This window comes from Callorhinus ursinus, unplaced genomic scaffold (assembly GCF_003265705.2).
Source record: "Callorhinus ursinus isolate GAN/ISIS: 27379988/994484 unplaced genomic scaffold, GSC_fseal_2.0 scaffold19, whole genome shotgun sequence".
NCBI lineage: Eukaryota > Metazoa > Chordata > Mammalia > Carnivora > Otariidae > Callorhinus > Callorhinus ursinus.
Window position 1 is genome coordinate 20,826,024 of NW_027397081.1, and position 19,978 is coordinate 20,846,001.

Genomic DNA, 19,978 nt, shown 5'->3' on the forward strand with positions numbered 1-19,978 from the left:
AAGAATCTTGCAATAGTTTATTTCCATTTAGCCTATCCCAACCTTTATGCTATTGTTGTCTTTACTTTTATGTACAAAATACATTATTATTTTTGTTAAAGGTTTATTATTTAAAGAGACTTAAACAATAAGAAAAGTCATATATATAACCTCAAGTATTATTTTGCAACCTTTAACATTTCTTGTAGTTGTTGGTTTATGGGGATGAAATCCTTTCAGCTTTTGTTTGTCTAAAACCAACTTTATTTCATTTTTTCCCATTCATTTTTTCATTTATTTATGACACTTTTTTAAGTGTACAGTTTAGTAATGTTAATAAATATGTGTTACATTCACATTTTCCTGAAACAGATCTCCAGAACTTTTTCATCTTGCAAATATGAAACTCCGTACCTGTTAAACAACCACTGCCCTTTACCCATAGTCTCTGGTAATGACCATTCTATTTCCCTTTCAATGAATTTGACTACTTTAGATCCTCATATTAGTGTAATCATATGATATTTGTCTTTCTGTGACTGGTTTATTTGACTTAGCATAATGTTCTTAAGGTTCATCCATATTATAACATGTTACCGTATTTCTGTCCTTTTTAAGGCTTAATATTATTATATTCCATTGTATATACATACCACATTTTATTTATCCATTTATCTGTAGATGGACATTTGGGTTGCTTCCACTTCTTGGCTGTTATTAATTAATGCTGCAGTGAATGTGGGTGTGCAAATATCTCTTCAAGACCTTGCTTTCAGTTCTTTTAGATATATACCCAAAAGTGGGATTCCTAGATCATATGGTAGTTCTATTTTTAATTTTTTGAGGAACCTCCATACTGTTTTCCATAGCACTTGTGCCCTTTTACAAACCCACCAACAGAGCACAAGGGTTCTAATTTCTCACATCCTTTTCAACACTTATTTTGTTTTTTTGATAGTAGTCATCCTAATGGGTGTGAGGTGATATTTCACTGAGGTTTTGGTTTGCAGTTTCCTAATTATTACTGATGTTAATCATCTTTTTTTTTTTTTTAAGTCGGCTCCACTAGGTGTGGAGCCCAATGTGGGGCTTGAACTCATGACCCTGAGATGAAGGACCTGAGCTGAAATCAAAAGTTGGACACTTAACCGACAGCCACCCAGGTGCCCCAAGCATCTTTTTTTTTTTTAAGATTTATTTATTTATTAGAGAGAGAGAGAGAGAGAGAGAACGAGAAGGGGCAGGGGCAGAGGGAGAGAGAGAGGGGAAGCAGACTCCCCGCTGAGCAGGGAGCCTGATGCGGGGCTTGATCTCAGGACCCCTGAGATCATGACCTGAGCCAAAATGAAGAGTCAGAGGCTTTACTGACTGAGCCACCCAGGCGCCTCCCCGCCCACTCAAGCATTTAATATGCCTGATGGCATTTATAGATCATTTTGGAGAAATATCTGTTCAACACCTTTACCCATTTTTAATTGGATTGTTTGCTCCTTTTTGGATTATTTTTTTTCCTGTGATTTATTTGAAATAATTTCTATTGTTACGCTTTTAGATTTGGTTCTTTTCACAGCTAATTTGCTGGTAATCCCATCCAGCGTATTTTAAAAATTTGTTTTATAGAGCAGTTTTAGATTCATAGTGAAATTGAGAGGAAGGTACATCAATTTCTCATATACTCCCTGTCCCCCAATATTCAGAGCCACTCAACTTACGAACATACCCCACCAGTGTGGTACATTTGTTACAAATGATGAACCTACGTTAACACATCATTATCACTCTAAGTCCACAGTTTACATTAGGTTCACTCTTGGTGGTGTACATTTATGGGTTTGGGCAAATGTATAATGACATGTATTTATCTTTATAACACCATACAGAATAGTTTTACTGCCCTAAAAGTCCTGTGTGCTCTGCCCGTTCATCCCTTTGACCCTCCCCCCACTAACTTCTGGAAACCACTGATCTTTTCGCTCTCTCCATCGTTTAGCTGTTTTCAGAATGCCATTTACAGGTTTCCCCCACTATCCAAAAGTAACGCATGACTCTGACACCTTTCATAAGCTGAAATGGTGTAAAGCTATGAAGCAATTACCATTAATTGATATAGAAAAATTTTTGAGTGTTCCCAGACCCAAAAGATAGTATCTCCTATGCCTCTCTGACACCCTAGAACACATCTTGCTAATGGATGCACAAAATAAATCCAGATGAAGCACAGATGCTAACCATTCAAAGCTATGGTGGCTGATGCTGAGATCCCTGAGTGTAGTTCCCAGGGAAGGAGCTTGGTGGTGCCATGCCCACTGCCTCCATAATGGCTCACTGCAAAGCCAATGCCGAACACTGTTTTCACTTTTCACTTTTTTCATAAAAGCAAAGTAATATAAAGCGAACTTTTGAAAAGCTGAGGATACCTGTGGTTGGAATTATGTAGTATGTAGTCTTTTCAGACTGGTGTCTTTCAGTTAGTAATATGCATTTAAGTTCCTCTGTGCCTTTTCATGGCTTGATAGCTGATTTCTTTTTAGCACTGAACAATATTCCATTGTCTGGATATATTGTAGTTTATTTATCCATTCATCTACTGAAGGGCATCATGGTTTCTTCCAAGATTTGGCAGTTATGAATAAAACTGCTATAAACACCCATGTGCAGGTTTGATTTGGATATAAGTTTTGAAGTCATTTGGGTAAACACCAAGTAGCGTGACTGCTGGATAATATGGTAAGAGTATGTTTAGTAAACTGGCTGTACAATTTTGCATTCCTACTAGCAATGAATGAGAGTTCTTGTTGCCCTATATGCTTGTCAACATTTGGTATTGTCAGTGTTATAGATTTTGGCCATCCTAATAGCTGTGCAGTGGTATCTCATTGTTTTATTTTGCATTTTCTTGATGATATATGATGTGGGGCATTTTTTCATTTACTTGGTTGCCATCTGTACAGTTGACCCTTGAAAAGCATGGGGGTTAGGGATACTGACCCCCTCATAGTTGATAATTTGCATATAACTTTTGACCCCCCCCCAATTTAACTACAAATAGCCTACTGTTGACTGGAAGTCTTACTGATGATGTAAACAGTTGATTAGCACATATTGTGTACGTTATATATATTACATACTGTATTCTTACAATAAAGTAAGCTAGAGGAAAGAAAATGTTATTAAGGAAATCACAGGGAAGAGAAAATATATTTACAGTACTGTAGGGTATTTATCGAAAAAAACCCACCTATAAATGGACCTGTTCAGACCCATGTTGTTCAAGGGTTGACTGTATATATGTATGTACAGTATATGTATATGGAGAGAAAGAGATAAAGCAAATGTGACGAAATGAGAACAGTTGGTGAGTCTAGGTGAATAGTATGCATGTTCATTGTATTATTCTTTCAACTTTTCTGTAGGTTTGAAGTTTTCCAGAGTAAAAAATTGGGGGAGAAAGTATAGGATTAAAGACCTTCACAGTCAACTCTAGCATGAGATGGCTCTCCCTCACACTTGCCAGAGGAGGTCCCTAAAATCCTAGGGTTTTGTGAAGGAAGGAGCTGGATTAGTAGGGACTGCTTTTCAAGCAGCCCCCCGTGGGGCTGGACCGAGCTGAGTAATTGTGGGATATCAGGCCACAAAGGATGGGTAGATTCCAGTTTGTCTGATACTGAGAAAAAAAAATAGGTCCTATATGTTAATAGCCCTGATAAGGTGCCTCCAAGGATATGTATGAGTAGTGGTCAGACCCAGGTGATGAACCAGGGCTAAGAAGAAAGCTGGACGGTTGGGAAACCTGGAGCACCCTGGCAAGGAGGGCCTTCTCCTGAGTTGCCTTTTCCTACCGAGATAAGCTAGTACAAAAGAAAGCACCAGGCTCAGAGGTGCTGGTACCAGTTGTAGTGGGAGCAGCCAGCGCTCAGGCCTGAGCTAAAGTTAGGTGAGTGCCGGTCACTGCCAGCACCTGAGTGGTCTGCACGGGGTTTTCTCTGGCCTCCTGTTGAGGTCAAAGGCATTGGCCTCAGACCCAGAAGGCCTGGGGTGAGTCCTGATCCTATCCCTCGCAGGCTGTGAGGGTGATGCCTATTCTTGTTCACACAAGGAACGTTGACTTCCCTCCAACCTGCCTTATTGCTGGGCTGCAAAAACTGAAAACAATCCGTGGAAGGGCCTTTGTAACTCCTAAAGGCCAGTGAGATTACCTGTTATTACTTCTAGGCATGAAGCAATTCGTTTTGCAGCTTTCCCCCCTTTTTAGGTCCAACTCAACTAAATACTTTTTAAGGCCTTGAGTATATTTTCATTATGAAGTTGTAGGAGTAAAGCTCTTTGATCCTCCGAGGAAGCAGGGTTGAGATACGTTGAGATGCTCATTTTCTCCTGAACAGAGAGTGGCAGAGGATGATGCCCTCTTGATACATGCCTTCACGGGGGAAATAGATCCCCCAGGCCAGCGATGACTCCCCCACAGCAGCCACAGTGTCGGGGTCCTAGCTGAGCAAATACTGGCGGCTGTCTGCCAGAGTGCCGGAGGGAAGAGAATCGGGACCTCCACTCAGTCTGGCAGGTCAGCCGTGGCGTCTCGGGGGCAGTAGAGTGGAACTGACAGAGTGGACAGGGAGCCATGCCTTTGATTGGTCTTCAGGAGGAGAGCACTGAGTTAGTGGGTACGCTCCACAAAGAGTTTACCTCAGTGCAAGGGAGAGCTTCCAGGTGGCCCTGTCCAAGCTGCAGTGGTGGCATGGGGCTTCCCTGTACTAGAGGTATTCTAGCACAGCTCCATCACCCCCCCTGGAAGAGGTTTTGGAGAAGATGCACCATTGGCCAGAGAGTTGGATCAGATGATATGCTAGGGCTCTTCCAACCTTAATAGTATGCGCCACTTTTATCTAGCAATGAATTTGAATTAACCCATCCTCTGCTTACCAGCCCTGTGACCTTGGACATGTTTATCAGCTTTTTAAGCCTTAGTTTTCTCAGCTATAAAGTGAGATTGTTAACATCTACCCTGGGTCTCTCACAAGGTTGTTTTAAGTATCAACAGAAATAAGAAATGATGGGGTGCCTGGATGGCTCAGTCAGTTAAGCATCTGACTCTTGATTTTGGCTCAGGTCATGATCTCAGAGTAGTGAGATCTAGCCTCACATTGGGCTCCACGCTCAGCGGGGAGTCTGCTTGAGATTCTTTCTCTCCATCTCCCGCTGCCCCCCCCCCACTTAAATAAATAAGTAAATCCTGAAAGAAAGGGAGGGAGGGAGGGAGGGAGGGAGGAAGGAAGGACGGAATGAGAGAAGGATTCCTGGTGAAATCATAAATGTTCTCACCTCATTCTCAGTACTCCGCCCACAGTTCCAGGGTGACCAAGTGAGTGCCTGGACTGGCTGTCCCATGGTTCAGAGTAAGGATCACATGTGCTCAAGGGGTCAGCACTAAATCAGATCCCACTAGCCACCTTCCACCCATGGTTTCCACTTTGGCCCTTTTTGTCTTCCCTATCCCCATTTCTTTGCTCTTCTCTTCTTTCCCTTATATGCATTCCACTAGCACTTTCTGCTAGGCTGCTATGTCCCAGACATCTGCTGGGCCAGGGGGAGCATGTAAGTTACTGCCAGTCCCGCAAGTGCGTCTTGCCTAGTGCAGGGAGAGCACAGAGAAGGGATGAGGTGAGCACTGCTCTAAGGGAGGTTTGTACGGTGGGCTCACGGGGTGACAGTCCTTTGGCAGGACAAGGCTGGAGGCGGGGAGGCTAGATAGGAGAAGTGTTTGCCAGGAAGAAGACATCTGGGCCTGTCTTTGAAAAACAGATGATGAGTTTCCAAGTAGAAAAGGCCAGGGGAAGGCATGAACAGAGAGCATGTGGATGTGTGAGTGTTGAGCCCTGTTGGCTTTGCTTCTCGGCCCCCATGCTTAACTAGCTCCTCTCCTCTGGGCAGCTCCCACGTGCAGCTTCTTTCAAAGCAAAAAGATTTGAAAGCTACAGACTGTTTTGGGAAATACTGCTGCCTACTCATTGGGGGCTGTGAAATATTACTATGAAATAAAGGCAGTAATTCTCCACCCTGGCTGTGCACCAGAATCTCTTGTGGTTTGTTTTTGGTTTTGTTTTAATTCAAGTTTCCTGGCCTCACCTTTTATGTATTCTGATTTAGTAAGTCTGGAGCAGGACCACAGAAATTGAAATGATCTGCTTTTACAAATTTGGAAGTAGAAATATTGTCACATTATCTTTGTTTTTCCAGTTCCTCACTAAAGACTACACATGTTTTATTGAAGGAAGCTCAGTATCATCTAGTAAAGATTCTCATCTAGCTTCAGTTTTCTGAGAAGCCTAAAGGCTTAGAAGTTCTAAGAAGTGAAGGAACTGCTGTGGGTGGATTAGTCCAGCCTTTTTCCCAGAGGAGAGAGAATGGATAATGAGTAGTCCATTACATATTTTCCCTGGGCCTCAATTTCCTCATCTGTGAAATGGGAATTAAAATAGTACCCACCTCATAAGATAGTGGTAAGGACTAAAAGAGCACAGAGAACATAAGAGCACATAGTAAGGGCTCAGTAAATGATGGCTGTCATCATAGGGACAGCAAGACCAGCCTAGTGGTTAGTGGTATGGGCTCTGGCTCACAGCCTGGCAGCTACTCTCCCTATAACCTCCGTGGCTCAGTTTCCTTCTCTGTACAATAGGGGTGGTTGTGACTCCGTCATAAAACTGTTGTGAAATGTTACTAAATAAGTGCAAGACACTGAGATCATTGGTGGGCAAATAACATCAGAGAAATATTAGCAGTTATCATTACTTCTGCTGTGATCTCTAACTGCCTTACGGTGTCACTGTTGGACTCTGGTCCTTCCCTTTCATCAGCTGGTGCTTACCAGCTGCTCCTAGTGGCCTTTCAGGCCCAGCTGTGGCCCTTCCAGAAAGGATCATCACCTCCCCCTTTGCTAACTGTAGCCAAGGGTATCCTGACTTGGTCTCCTGATTTAGCAGTTCACCTACACAGCATCCTGCTAGGATACCAGCTGGCCCTGCAATGCTGAGTCAGACCGAGTTCTAGCTCCTCCAGCCAGTGCAGTGGAGCCAAATCTCCATTTTCCCACCTTCTTACCCACAGAGATCCACCCTAGAGTCCGCAGCTTTTCTGTGACTATCTTGGAACATAAAGGGTCTGAGTACCTCCCTATTCCCAGTGAGGTTAGTCTTTTAAGGGAAATTATCGGGGTAAGTCCTGGGGTCCCCACACCCTCTTTGTTCAGAAGGCTGCCTGTCCTCTGTGTGGTGCCAAGTGATTCACCCTCATTAGGGCTATTCTCCAAGAGACTACCGGATGCTAACACATACTCTTCTGGTGGAACCATTGCTGGGGATTTTAAGGTACTTTCTTGCTTCTTAAAGAAGGAGGTGAAACCCACACATCTAATTTCTGCTTGGAATCCATACTATGTGTTAATTTTTTTAAACCCCATGCATGATTCTGATATCCAGACAAGGTAGAGAATCACTGAAATAAAGAGGACTGAGTTGTAATGGTTATTAAGACTCACCTATACGGGGTGCCTGGGTGGCTCAGTTGGTTAAGCGACTGCCTTCGGCTCAGGTCATGATCCTGGAGTCCTGGGATCGAGTCCCGCATCGGGCTCCCTGCTCAGCAGGGAGTCTGCCTCTCCCTCTGACCTTCTTCCCTCTCATGCTCTCTCTCTACCATTCTCTCTCTCTCTCTCAATAAATAAATAAAAATCTTTAAAAGAAAAAAAAAGACTCACCTATACGAGTTGGGAGGCTGTGAGCTGACTCTGATTCCCCAGCCTGCAGCAGACTTGCCCAGGCGGTCTGCTTATCATACAGATTCTCAAGTCTCGCTGATTCAGTAGGTCTGGGAGTGGAGGAGTGGGGAGGAATCCTAAATCCTAGTGAGATGCCAGGGGAAGGGACCCATGGGGAGGGTATGGACAAAGTGGGTGGAAGGCTGCCCATATAGTCGGCATAAACAGGGAGTTGTGCAAGTCAAGGGAGGTATCTTAGGTAGTAGTTGTCATCATAAGGTGGAAATGTAGTGTGGCTCTCAAAATTAAATCTCAAGTCTCTTGTCAAATAATATATTCCATGTGTGGCTATCAGGGCATATTTTTAGATGGGAGAAAATGTATGTCCAAATAGGAATCCCAATATCAGAAGTCTCCATGGGAGGGAGGTGAACCCGTCAGAATTCAGGCTGGGGAGACAGCTGCTACCAGTGGTCAGCAGGGAAAGGCTGGGGCTCTGATCACCTCATGGCTCTTTTCTGTCACTGGACTGCCCTCCACCTGTGGGTATATCAGATGGATGACCATGTGAGCACAGGGAAAAACGTCCTCCCCATCAGGAAAGTGTTCTCACATGCTGCCGCCACCTCCGGTTTCATTTCCCAAATGTCCAGGGATGTCAGACTGAGCAAGCCTGAATGAGGTCAGTGGGAGCTCTCTCTGGAATTTTTGAGAAGTTGTATAAGGCAAATGCCTGATCACACTTTGAGTTCTTTCTGTGAAACCTTTAGCTCTGACAGTTCACATCACATTTGCTCCCCTGGCTCACTGCGCATGGGTTTGTTTTTCTAGCAGTGCTCATTGTGAGAGGTGAAAGAATATTTCCATCTGGTCCCAGAACAGTCAGCAAGGAAAGCCTATCCAGCCAGGAAGTAGGTAATTGTGGAATCAAACCAATCTCAAATGCTACTGCCTCTGGAGCCCGCACCTTGGGAGTCATTCCCACTTCTCTGTATCCTGGCAGTGACCCTAACATGTCTCCTGACACCCAAAGAACTCCAGTCATGGGACAAGAGCCTCTGGGGTATCACCATTTCCAATACAATGTCAGAAGGCTACCAAAAGAAGTCCTTTGCTCGTGTGGTCATGCTTTCAAACCTCTGACCACTCCCCAGCCTTCCTTGGCCTCCTGTTGGGCTAATATTTGGGAGCTGAAACAGTAGCCTTCCTGAAGCAGTGGTGGGCAATTACTGGAAAGTCATGTGATTGTCTGAGTTGAACCAGTTTGTCAAAGACCATTTTCCTTTTCACTCATCACCTTCCCCACATCCCACGAGAGTCCCCAGAGCACAGTAATCCTTTCCTGAGATACAGGGTAGAGGCACCGAAGAAAAGGAACAAAAGTGAGGCTAATTTTGACTTTTCTGGGATCAAAGAAAAGAAAAGCAGGCAGGCAGGTCAGGTCCAGCTCAAGGAGGCCAGGGTGGGCCTTGTATTGTAGTGCCAGGGGGTCTGCTCCAATGATCAGGGGATTTGGAGAACAGTGCAGCGGGGGGGAGGGGGAAATGGGAACAGAGTCTTGGCCCTGGCTGCAGTGACCAAAGCCCGGTCCAGGCTCTGAAGAGTTCTCTAAAATGACAGTCTATGGCTTCAGACTTGATTTTTTTTTTTTTAAACTATAAACTCCATACCACTCCTCCCCAACTAAATTATTAGTGAATTAAGATTCGGGGATTTCTTACAGACCCAGCAGTGGTTCATGGTCATCAGGGTTCTGTGAAGCCCTTAAAGTTGTAGGCTGATGTTGGTATGCATCAACACTTTTTTCTGGGGCAAGGTCCTTGGCTCTCCTCAGATTCTCAGAGGCATCTGCCATTCAAAGCTGTGCACCTCTAGGAGGAGTGTCTGTGTCTGCCTCCTGTCCCCGCCAGGCAGAGCTTCTGTCCTTAATGGCAGTGCTGGTCAAATTTCAGTGTGCAATAGAGTTAGCTGGGCATCATGTTAAAATATAGATTCTGATTCAGTAGGTCTGGGTGGGGCTTAAGAGTCTGCATTCCTAACAAGCTAAAGGTGACGAGGAGGCTGCCATTCCCGGGACCACACTCTCAAGTGGCAAAGCTTGATGGCAAGCTGTGATTTTCATACCCCAAGCCTGAATCGTGGCCACAGCCTCCTAAGTGGTCTCTAGCCCACTCTCCCTCTGGCCACTGGAGTGATCTCAGTGCACAGTTCTAATCTTGTTCTTCCCCCTCTTTCCCCTCCTGTGGCTCCCCTCCCCAGCCCCGTGTTCAGTAAAGTCATCTCAGAATGCATAAACAGAACGTTACATGATTTGTCTTCATCTTGTCTTTTCTCCCAGTATGCCCGTCACTCCTGAGCAATTAATTCCGTTCATGCTGGACGACACGAGAGCAAGGACTGAGGGGCGGGAGAGGGCGTGAGTCAGACCAGTGTCTGAGTCCTACTCAGGACTTCCTACTTCGTGACCATCTGAAGTCCAGTTTTTTTCATATGCAGAATGGGAATAAAAATACCTACTTCATGGAGTTAACCAGGAGAAGCAAATGAGATACTGTATGTAAAGCATTTAGCACAGTGCCCACACAGAGCCACTCCTCAATAAGCAGGAGCTATTGTGACTTGATCATAATATGCCCTAGAGTTTCCGTTTGTCACATGATTCCCTGATTGGCTTGTTCTCCTAGTTCCCCTTCTCTGCCTCATCACGTGTCGCCCCCTCCTCAAATCCTTCCTGACCCCCTCTCTCCTCAATCACCAAGCAGTCTTTCACCTCAGTTGTAACACTGTGGGTGATTTCTTTCTATACTCTGCCTACAGCAATGCCCAACATGGTTTGGGACACATATTGATAAGTGTCACTGGAAAAGTTATATGAAACTGAGTAGTGTTCTTATTTCTTTTTGTTGTATATGTATTATATATACCTGTAATACCTACTTAGCTACAATGAATATGCATGTATTGTATAGTTGGAGAGATTTGTTTGGTAATTTCTTTTTTTCCTCCAACTAATTTAATCCTCAGTAATATCTATTACTTCTACCCTGACAAGTTGCAGATCTCAGGAGAGTATGGATTAGCAGGGCATTACCTTATACTGAAATCAATTCACTCAACAGATATTTATGGGCATCTTCCATGTACCAGGCACAATGAATGACCATAGCGAAGATCATCACATTTGCTTGGCAGCAACACAGTGTGTCGCTTTCTTTATGGAGGCATTGGCCCTGAGCTTCTGCCACCCAGGAGAGGACAAGGTCTATGCTGAAGCCTCCGTCGGTAAGCCCCATTGTGCGCCCTCAGGGAGCCCATAAATACCAGGAATGTTTTGCTGGGCAAAACCTAGGCAAGGATCCCTTGGAGCTATTTCTCAGCTCCAAAGCAGTTTGGACAGAATGTTCTACTTCTCTGAAAAATCAAATCTTTTGAGTATTTGTACTCCTTTGCAAGCCTCAATTCCCTAATAATAAAGCCCCCCCAACCCCAAGCAATCTCTGCAGCTTACAAAGATCCTTCATGTGCATTAATGAGACTGATCTTTGTCACAACCCTGAGAGGCAGACAGAGCGGGGTTCTGGATCCCTATTTTTAAGTTGAGGTGCCAAAAGCTCAGAGGAATTAAGGGATAGACCCAAGGTCTTGTAGCAAGTGAATCAAACACTCACAACCGGAATCCAGACCTGCTGACTATAGGTCCAGCAATTCTTTCTGTTGTGACTGAATTCTTGGGTCTCTGAGCCAGGAAAAGATGAAGCAGGATAGCAAAACCACCCCTCTGCTACTTGCTTTCAGTGCAGTTCCTACAGTGGGGGAGGGGACCAGTGAGGGAGACAGCCGCAGGAGATGTGGGGCTGGAGGGAGGGTGGCCCTTTCATATCAGCAGGAAAGGAAGCTTGAACATAGAAGACGAACCTTAGTCTGAATCCTGGCCTTTCTCCTTGGCTCTGAACTCACGGACTGCGATGGGCCTCACGGAACTTCCTGGGTTGCTGGAAAGGGAAATGGCCTCAACCACGTGGGCCTAGGCAGGGAGGCAACCAACAGGCATCCCTCTCAGAAGATAAGTGAGCTGAAGCGGGAGCAGGTTTTCTTGCTGTATGTGACTTTCTGTGGCTACTTCCCGTCAGTTGTCCGTTTTAGCAAAGCTAAAGTTTAAATTAGGGGTCTTGTAGTTGATAGCAGCTTGATAGTAGGGCCTGTGATTACTGAGATTGCCAAGGGGTAGGTGACTCTCAGAAAGTCTGTCAGTGTGTGGTCCACCTGCCCTCCCCCTGTGGAAGTGTCTCTCCCTTGCTATTTTGGGATCTGGGATGATTTTTATTGAGGAAATCCAAGAGTTTCCATAGGTGGGGGGATAGAGATTCCATAAGTCACTTCTAGGTACTTTTCAGGGATTGGGGTTCACGAACTTTGAGGTCCAATTCCATCTGTGCTGCTGACTACGAGAGTGTTTAGGCCAGTGCCTGGACCCGAGCCTCTCTGCTGAGAGCTGTGAATGATGATGGGTTAAATGATTTCAGCTTTGAATGCACATTTGAATCCACCTGGGGAACTTTCTAAACTATACCTAAGCAGGGGCCCGCCCTCAGATCCTTATTCAATGGACTGGGTGAGGCAGGGGACTGATAACTTTTTATAGGGTCCCCCAGGTGATGAGTTGTATAGTAAGAAGAAATGGGATGGGTTAATCTCTGAGCTCTCCTGAAGGTCTGGGGGAGAACTCACGTGTCCATCTGGTGGCAGGCCCCCTGGGGAGCAGTGTGTTCCAGGCACATAGTAAGATAGAGCAAGCAGGTGTCCAGGCATTCGGCTCCCAAGTCTGTGGCCTTGTCTTAATGCCACACAGTGCTGAAGGAAGCCAGGGCAATTACTGGAGAGCAAAATAACATTTTTGCCCAGTTTCCCTTGTAAGCCTTTCACCTACCTAATGATGTTTTGGAGTTCGGTGAATATTCATTCATTCCTTCTGCACTTAGTAACTACACGTCCAGGCTCCAGAGAAGCGGATTATTCTTATCCACAGATGAAGAAACTACCAGTGGAAAGATTGAGACTTTCCTTGGTCACACAGCATGATAATAACACCGGCTGTGTAATGGAAACAGAAGTCCTTGGTTTCCGGGAGGAAAATCCCTTCCTTTCCACCTTGACTTAGCTGTTCAGAAGCAGCGGGTCTCAGCTGTAGGGAGCTCCATCGAGAACTGAGGCACTCCTGTCTGAGGTGTTCCTGCCCTGGAAGAAGAGGGAGTGCGTTCTAAGCAACACTTCTCTAGCGGGGCAGCTGTGCTCTTGGCACCCCAGTATCTCTCCCATGTTTACCGAGCCCTTTTGCATCCTCTCCACTGGTTTTCCCTGCCCTTCTGTTCAGGACAAGCCGTCTACGCTGTCCTGAGCCACAGTCATTCCATCTGGAAAGGCAAAATGGCAGGAAAGCTCCCAGCAGGGGATGGAGGAGGTGATGGGAAGGAAACATGTTGGTCTTTCACTTGTCCTGGGGGTCAGCAGAATAGCTGCAGGGATGCCCCAGCAGGCAACATAGTGCATCAGAGTGGAAACTCCTGCTAGCTCCTGCAGCATGTTGCGCGTCCCTATTTATGGCGGTTTACAAAGAGTGAAAAGACTATTTTCATGCAAATCTACTATGTCAGTGTAGGTTTCTTTTTAGCTTTGCTCAGTGGAGAATCCTTTTTGATGCTCTGCTATTTCACTCCCCCTTCCCACTCAGCTCGAAATTCATTAGCAGCCACAGAAAATGTGCCTCCAGAAACTGTGCATCCCAGAGGTGTGTGTCAGGCAACGAGTTTGTCCAGACCAGCAAAGCAGCAAAGCTTTGTGTGGCTTTGCTTTGAAGATTCCAGCTGATGCTTCCCTTTTGGGAAATTATAAACTGTCCACCTATGGAAGGTTATTGAATTGGGCTGATGAAAAATCCGATAGACCAAGAACAGCATCTATAGACCCCATGGCTGGACTAGCCAAGACATCAGTGAACCACCTCAGTTAGGCTTGGGCCTCTGACAGTTGCCTGCCCTTTAGCATTCTGTCAGTACTGCTCTGATCTGGCCTTAACTGACCTCTGTCATGCCAGGTGTGGCAGCCAGCCTCCAAGGTGGCCCCTAATGATCCGCATCTCTTGGTATCCACACCTTTGTATCGTCCCCGCACACAGCGAAGAGGGCTGATCCGTGTGACCAATAGGATATGCAGACTGATGGTGTGTGGCTTCCCAGGAGAGATCATTAACAAAATTTGCAGCTTCCACCGTGGGCCCTTGAACTGCTCACTCTGGGAAGCCAGACACTCTGTTTTGAGGACATTCAAGCAACACTGTGGAGATCATGTCAGGAGGAACCAATTTCCAGCATGAACTTGCCAGGCACATGAATGAACCATGTCCAGAAACATCCTCCAGGCTCAGTTAAGCCTTCAGATGATTCTAGCTTCTCAGCATTTGAGTCTCAGCTGAGGCCTTGGACATCAAGGAACAGAGATAAACTGTCCCCACTCTGCCTTGTGTGCATTCCTGACCCACAAAAATAATGGGATAAGTCTTTATTGTTGTTTTCTGCCATTAAGTTGTAGGGGTGATTTATAATGAAGCGATAGATGACTCTAGCCTAACTGTGTATGGATATGAGCCATCATAAAATTGTATCTGCAAAATACATCCCACTTTATAAAGTAATCGTTCAGAGGTGAACTCTTCTACACCTGCCTCCTAAATTGTATTCATGTAGTCAAGTATTCATAACAGAGATGGGTTCTCCATTTATAAGTACCAAGAAAGGCTCAAATGCACCTTGTTGTTGGAGGGGAAATGCAAAGTCCACTAAAAGAGCCCTTGCTTGAAGAAGCAGTCAACACTCTTATTCCTCTCATCAAACCCATCTTCAGCCCCTGGGAATCTGACTTTAGTTTCTGCCACTCCTTTGGAATCAACCTTTCCTCAATCCTCAGGGGCCTACTCATCTGTAACTCCAGGAGCCTAAGTTCTTTTTTTTTTTTTTTTTTAATTTTTTTATTGTTATGTTAATCACCATATATTACATCATTAGTTTTTGATGCAGTGTTCCATGATTCATTGTTTGTTCATAACACCCAGTGCACCATGCAAAACGTGCCCTCCTCAATACCCATCACCAGGAGCCTAAGTTCTAACTCTCCTGGAGCTTCTTGATTTACACTTCTTTTGACTTCCCTGATACCAACCTACCTTTGTTCCTCAGTGGACCGCATACTGCTTCCTCTATTTTACTGGCAAATCTTTCCCCCTAAGTCCCTTTTCATTCTGGCCTTCTCTCAAGAATCTGCCTTTTTTTCTTCCAGACTAAAGAGAAATGGGCAGCTTTGAGGAGAAGTGAGCTTTTTGTCCCTCTAGGCATTAGTAGATAGAGGGTGACCATCTAGCAGGGGTGGTATGGGAGGGATTCCGGCAGTGGTCTCTGAAGCAGTAATCAACAATATCAGTCTGTAAGTTTGAAAAGGCTTAGGTCCAAGTTACCTTTAAGAATATTGGAACTGGGACAGTTATAATGCCAGAATTCAGACTCATCATAGAGAGTCAGAGCTGATTAGGATCTTTGAAATAATCTACATGGTCTCATTCACTCTAAAATTTCAAGTCTATGTAGAGATGACTCCCATTATTTTCTCATGACTAGACGTATTTTCCAAGAACTAGTCCGAGGTTCCCTCCAGGAACCTATACATCTGCCCCTGGGTGTATCCCATGCCTGTCAAACTCAGGCTGGGTAAATCAGATGCACTGTCTTCTTCTCCAAACCTGTTCATTCTCTTCACTTACTTATCTCAAGCACACTATCCTCTGGCTGAGTCTTCTTGTCTCTTTCCCCTGTCCTCCAAATCTGTATTTTATCAGTTGCTAAGACTTATTCATTCTTTCTTCTAATGTCTCTTCTCATTCTTTCCCTCTGTTTTAGTCAGGGTTCTCCAGAGAAACAGAACTGATAATGTGTGTGTGTGTGTGTGTGTGTGCACGCTTTATTGTAAGGATTTGGTTCACACTATTACTGAGACTGGCAAGATTCCAAGATCTGCAAGCTGGAGACCCAGGAGAGTTTATGGTTTAGTTGCAGTCAGGACCAGGAGAGCTGATGGTGTAGTTACCATTCAAAGGCTGGCAGGCTCGGGGCGCCTGGCTGGCTCAGTTGGTAGAGCATGTGACTCTTGATATCAGGGTTATGAGTTTGAGCCCCATGTTGGGTGCAGAGATTTCTTAAAAGTAAGTAAGTAAACTTTAAAAAAAGCAAATGCTGGCAGGCTTAATACTCAGGAAGAGCCAATGTTTCAGTTTGAGTCTAAAGGCAGGAAAAGACTAATGTCTTAGCTCCAGGCAGTCAGGGTCTGGAGCAGTTCCCTCTTACTCTTTGGAGGGTCAGCCTTTTTGTTCTATTCAGTCCTGAAATTGACTGGACATGGCCCACCCACATTAGGGTGGGCAATGTGCTCTAGGTAGTCTACTGATGCAAATGTTAATCTCGTCCAAAAACATCTTCACAGAGGCACCCAGAATAATGTGCACCCCATGGTCCTTGAAACCAAGTTGACACATAAAATTAACCATCACACCCTCCTACCCATCCCTGTAGCCTCTGCCCTGGTTTGGGCCTGTATTAATTTGCTACCACTAACAGCACTCTTAGTTTCTCAACCTATAACTAGATTCAAGTCCCAGCAGGCCCCAAGTGAGATACCAAGTGTGACCTATGAGGAGATATACTACACTCCAAAAAAAAACTATTTTCCAATTTATATAGAGAGCAATTTGGGGGGTATGTGTAGACTGGGTCATAAAAGGTTAGGATCATGGTGGATGGAATATAAAGTTGGATCAGACAGAATTTATTGGTATGGGCCCACTCAGTAGAGACTCCAAATTCAGTGTTTGGGATTGAGGGGTTAGAAGTCTTTAACAGTCTGGTTGGTTGACTACACCATGGACCCAAAGTAGCCTACACAAAATGAAGTTAAATGCCAGAACTGCTTTGGTATATTATAGAGGAAGATATCCAAAAGCTTAAGGAGGTTGGTATGTTAGAGTGGACTTATCATGTAAGACCTGTTCACCAAATCTGGGAGGGTCAAGAGGGCACACCTTTTATCACCACTGTGAGAAATTTGTGAGGGGAGCCTCAGCATCCTTGAAGAGCTCTGTGGTCACTCCTCTCTGTAGGTCAAACGTTACAGTAGCAACTGCAGCCACCAAACTGGGATCCCTGGTGCAGTAGGGATAGTGGGATTCCGCAGTGGCAGGACAAGAGGGATGTGGTTACCATAACTGGACAGCTGAGCCAAAACAATAATCACAGCAGTCTGACTCATAGAGACCTATGGCATCTGGCTAGTAGATCATGGTCCCTTTGGGGAAGACTGAGAGAAAGATTAACAGTATAACATTTTTACCGTATAACAAGGTCCTTCCTCAAAGGGACCTGGATTCCGCTTCATTCAAAGAGGTTCTTGGTCTGTAAATTGCCTCAAGTCTGGGAATTGATTGAAGGGCCATTATGACTCTGTTTTGGTGATCTAAGATATATTATTGTTCGCTCAACCTAAACTCTTATGCTTATACAGAAGTAAGAGTTCGTGTTGATCCATGGGCTGTGGTCAGTGGTTTGGCTGGATGGTCAGAGATTTGAAAGGAACATTATTGGGAAGTTGGTGACAAGGACGTCTGGGGAAGAGGTAAATGTACAGACCTCTCTGGGCAAAAGATATGAAGATATTTGTTTTCCATATTAATGCTCACCAGAGGGTAACCTCACCATTCAATAATTGACTTACTCATCACGAACGCATGATCCCATAATCATATGACCTTTGAACGATGTGGGAGTTAGGGGCAGTGATATTCCGCTCTGTTGAAATCCACCTGTAACTTTTGACTCTCCCCAAACTTAACTACTTACAATCTGTTGTTGACTAGAAGCCTTCACAATAACATACAGTTGATTAACACATGTTTTGTGTGGTATATGTATTATATACCGTATTCTTACAATAAAATAAGCTAGAGAAAAGAAAATGTTATTAAGGAAATCATAAGAAAGCAAAAAATACATTTACAGTACTGTACTATAAAAAAATCTGGGGCGCCTGGGTGGCTCAGTCGGTTAAGTGGCTGCCTTCAACTCAGGTCATGATCCCAGGGTCCTGGGATTGAGCCCCGCATTGGGCTCCCTGCTCAGTCGGGAGTCTGCTTCTCCCTCTCCCTCTGCCTGCCTCTCTGCCTACTTGTGCTCTCTATTTCTCTGTCAAATAAATAAATAAAATCTTTATTTAAAAAATCCACATGTAAGTGGATCCATGCAGCTCAAACTAGTGTTGTTCAAGGTCAACTCTGTATATTCTTTGCTGAGGTGTCCGTTCAGGTCTTTGGCTCATTTTTAAATCAGGTTTGTTTTCTTATTGTTGAGTTGTAAGAGTTCTTTGTATATTTGGTTAATAGTCTTTTCCCAGATATCTTTTGCAAATATTTTCTACCAGTCTGTGGTTTGTCTTCTCACTCTTTTGACAGTGCCTTTTGCAGAGCAGAAGTTTCTGATTTTAATGGAGTCTAGCTTTTCAGTTGTTTCTTTTATGGATCATGCCTCTGGTATGTATCTAAAATGTCATCACCATACCCAAGATCATGTAGATTTTCTCCTAAGTTATCTTCTAGGAGTTTTGTAGTTTTGTATTTTATAGTTAATTCTGTGACCCTTTTTGAGTTACTTTTGTGAGTGTAAGGTCTATGTCTACATTCATTTTTTTGCACGTGGATATTCAGTTGTTCCTGCACCATTTGTTGAAGAGACTGTCTTTGTGCCATTGCATTGCCTTTGCTTCTTTGTCGAAGATTGGTGACTCTATTAAGATGGGTCTATTTTTGGGGGTGGAGCAAGATGTCGGAGGAGTAGGAGACCTGGATTTCCTCTGGTCTCAGGAATTCAGCTGAATAGGGATCAAACCATTCTGAACACCTACGAACTCAACAGGAGATCGAAGGAGAGAGTAGCAAGAACTCTCTGAACAGAGAAGCGACCACTTACTGGAAGGTAGGACGTTCGGAGAAGTGAATCCGAGGCGATTTTCGGGAGGATAGATGGCGGGGGCGGCCGCTTCTGGCAAGTGATAGAGCCACGGAGCACAAAATCGGAACTTTTAAGAAGTCGGCTCCGCTGAGGGACGTCGCTCCAGTGGCTAAGCGGGGGGTGGAACCCTCGCGGGATAGTGTGGTCTCAGGACCCTCGGGGTCACAGAAAAACCGGGGGTGCCTGAGTGCAGCAGAGCTCCCAGGAATCGGAGCGGGAAGCCGGCTGCAGAGACGGAGCTGAGGCGCGGGCTCTCAGCTCGGGGTTGCCATAAACTGTGATCCGTGGCCCAGTCGGGGCACTGCTCCTCCAGCAGGGACCCAACAAGGGGCAGAGCTGGGGAGACTCCCCTTCCTCCCCAGGGAGGAGCGGTGCGGGAGCGCACTGCAGGGATCTGCTGGGTTTGGAGACTCCGGACGGGGTCAGGTGCCAGAGATAGAAACTCTCGGTCACAGGCTGGGTGAGCACGGAGTGCGGCCGGAGACCAGGGAGACGGGAGTGACTGCTTTTCTCTGGGGACGCACTGAGGAGCGGGGCCCCGAGTTCTCAGCTCCTCTGGGTGGAGATTGGGAGGCCACCATTTTCACCCTGGTCCTCCAAAGCTGTACGAGAGCTTGCAGGGAACAAAAGCTCCTGAGAGCAAACCCGAGCAGCTTGCTTAGCCCTGACCGAAAAGGGCGGGGCAATTCCGTCTCCGGCAAAGACATTTGGGAACCAGGGCAACAGGCCCCTCCCCCAGAAGATCAGCATGAACAGCCAGCAAGCCAAGACCAAGTTTACCCATCAAAGAGAATGGGAGAACTCCAGTGCTAGGGGAATACTGCACATAGAATTCATGGCTTTTTTTTACCATGATTCATTAGTTTTTCAAAGTTAATTTTTTTAACTGGTTTTTTTTTTTAATTTTTCTTTTTCCCTTTTTCAACCAACATCTTATCAATCCCTTTTTTAAAAACATATTTTTTATTGTTCATTTTTAGAGTCATATTTTATCCCTTCATAGTAGTTACCCTTATTTTTGGCATATATATATATATAGTTGTTCTCTCTTTAAAATTTTGAGATACAGTTTCTTCTAACAGATCAAAATATACCCTAAATCACTAGTGTATGGCTTTGTTCTAGTCTCCTGCCTGATCACATTCTCTCC

At 45.0% G+C, this 19,978-nt stretch overlaps 1 protein-coding gene across 1 annotated transcript in view; it reads left to right on the forward strand.

Moving 5' to 3' along the window:
* The window catches only part of CCDC15 (coiled-coil domain containing 15), an 83,240-nt gene that overhangs the window by 52,998 nt on the left and 10,264 nt on the right, over nucleotides 1-19,978 (forward strand). Inside the window, exon 16 of the mRNA XM_073904060.1 lies at nucleotides 7,084-7,141. Within this exon, the coding sequence (XP_073760161.1) occupies nucleotides 7,084-7,141 (58 nt within the window). The remainder of the gene's footprint in view (nucleotides 1-7,083; nucleotides 7,142-19,978) is intronic.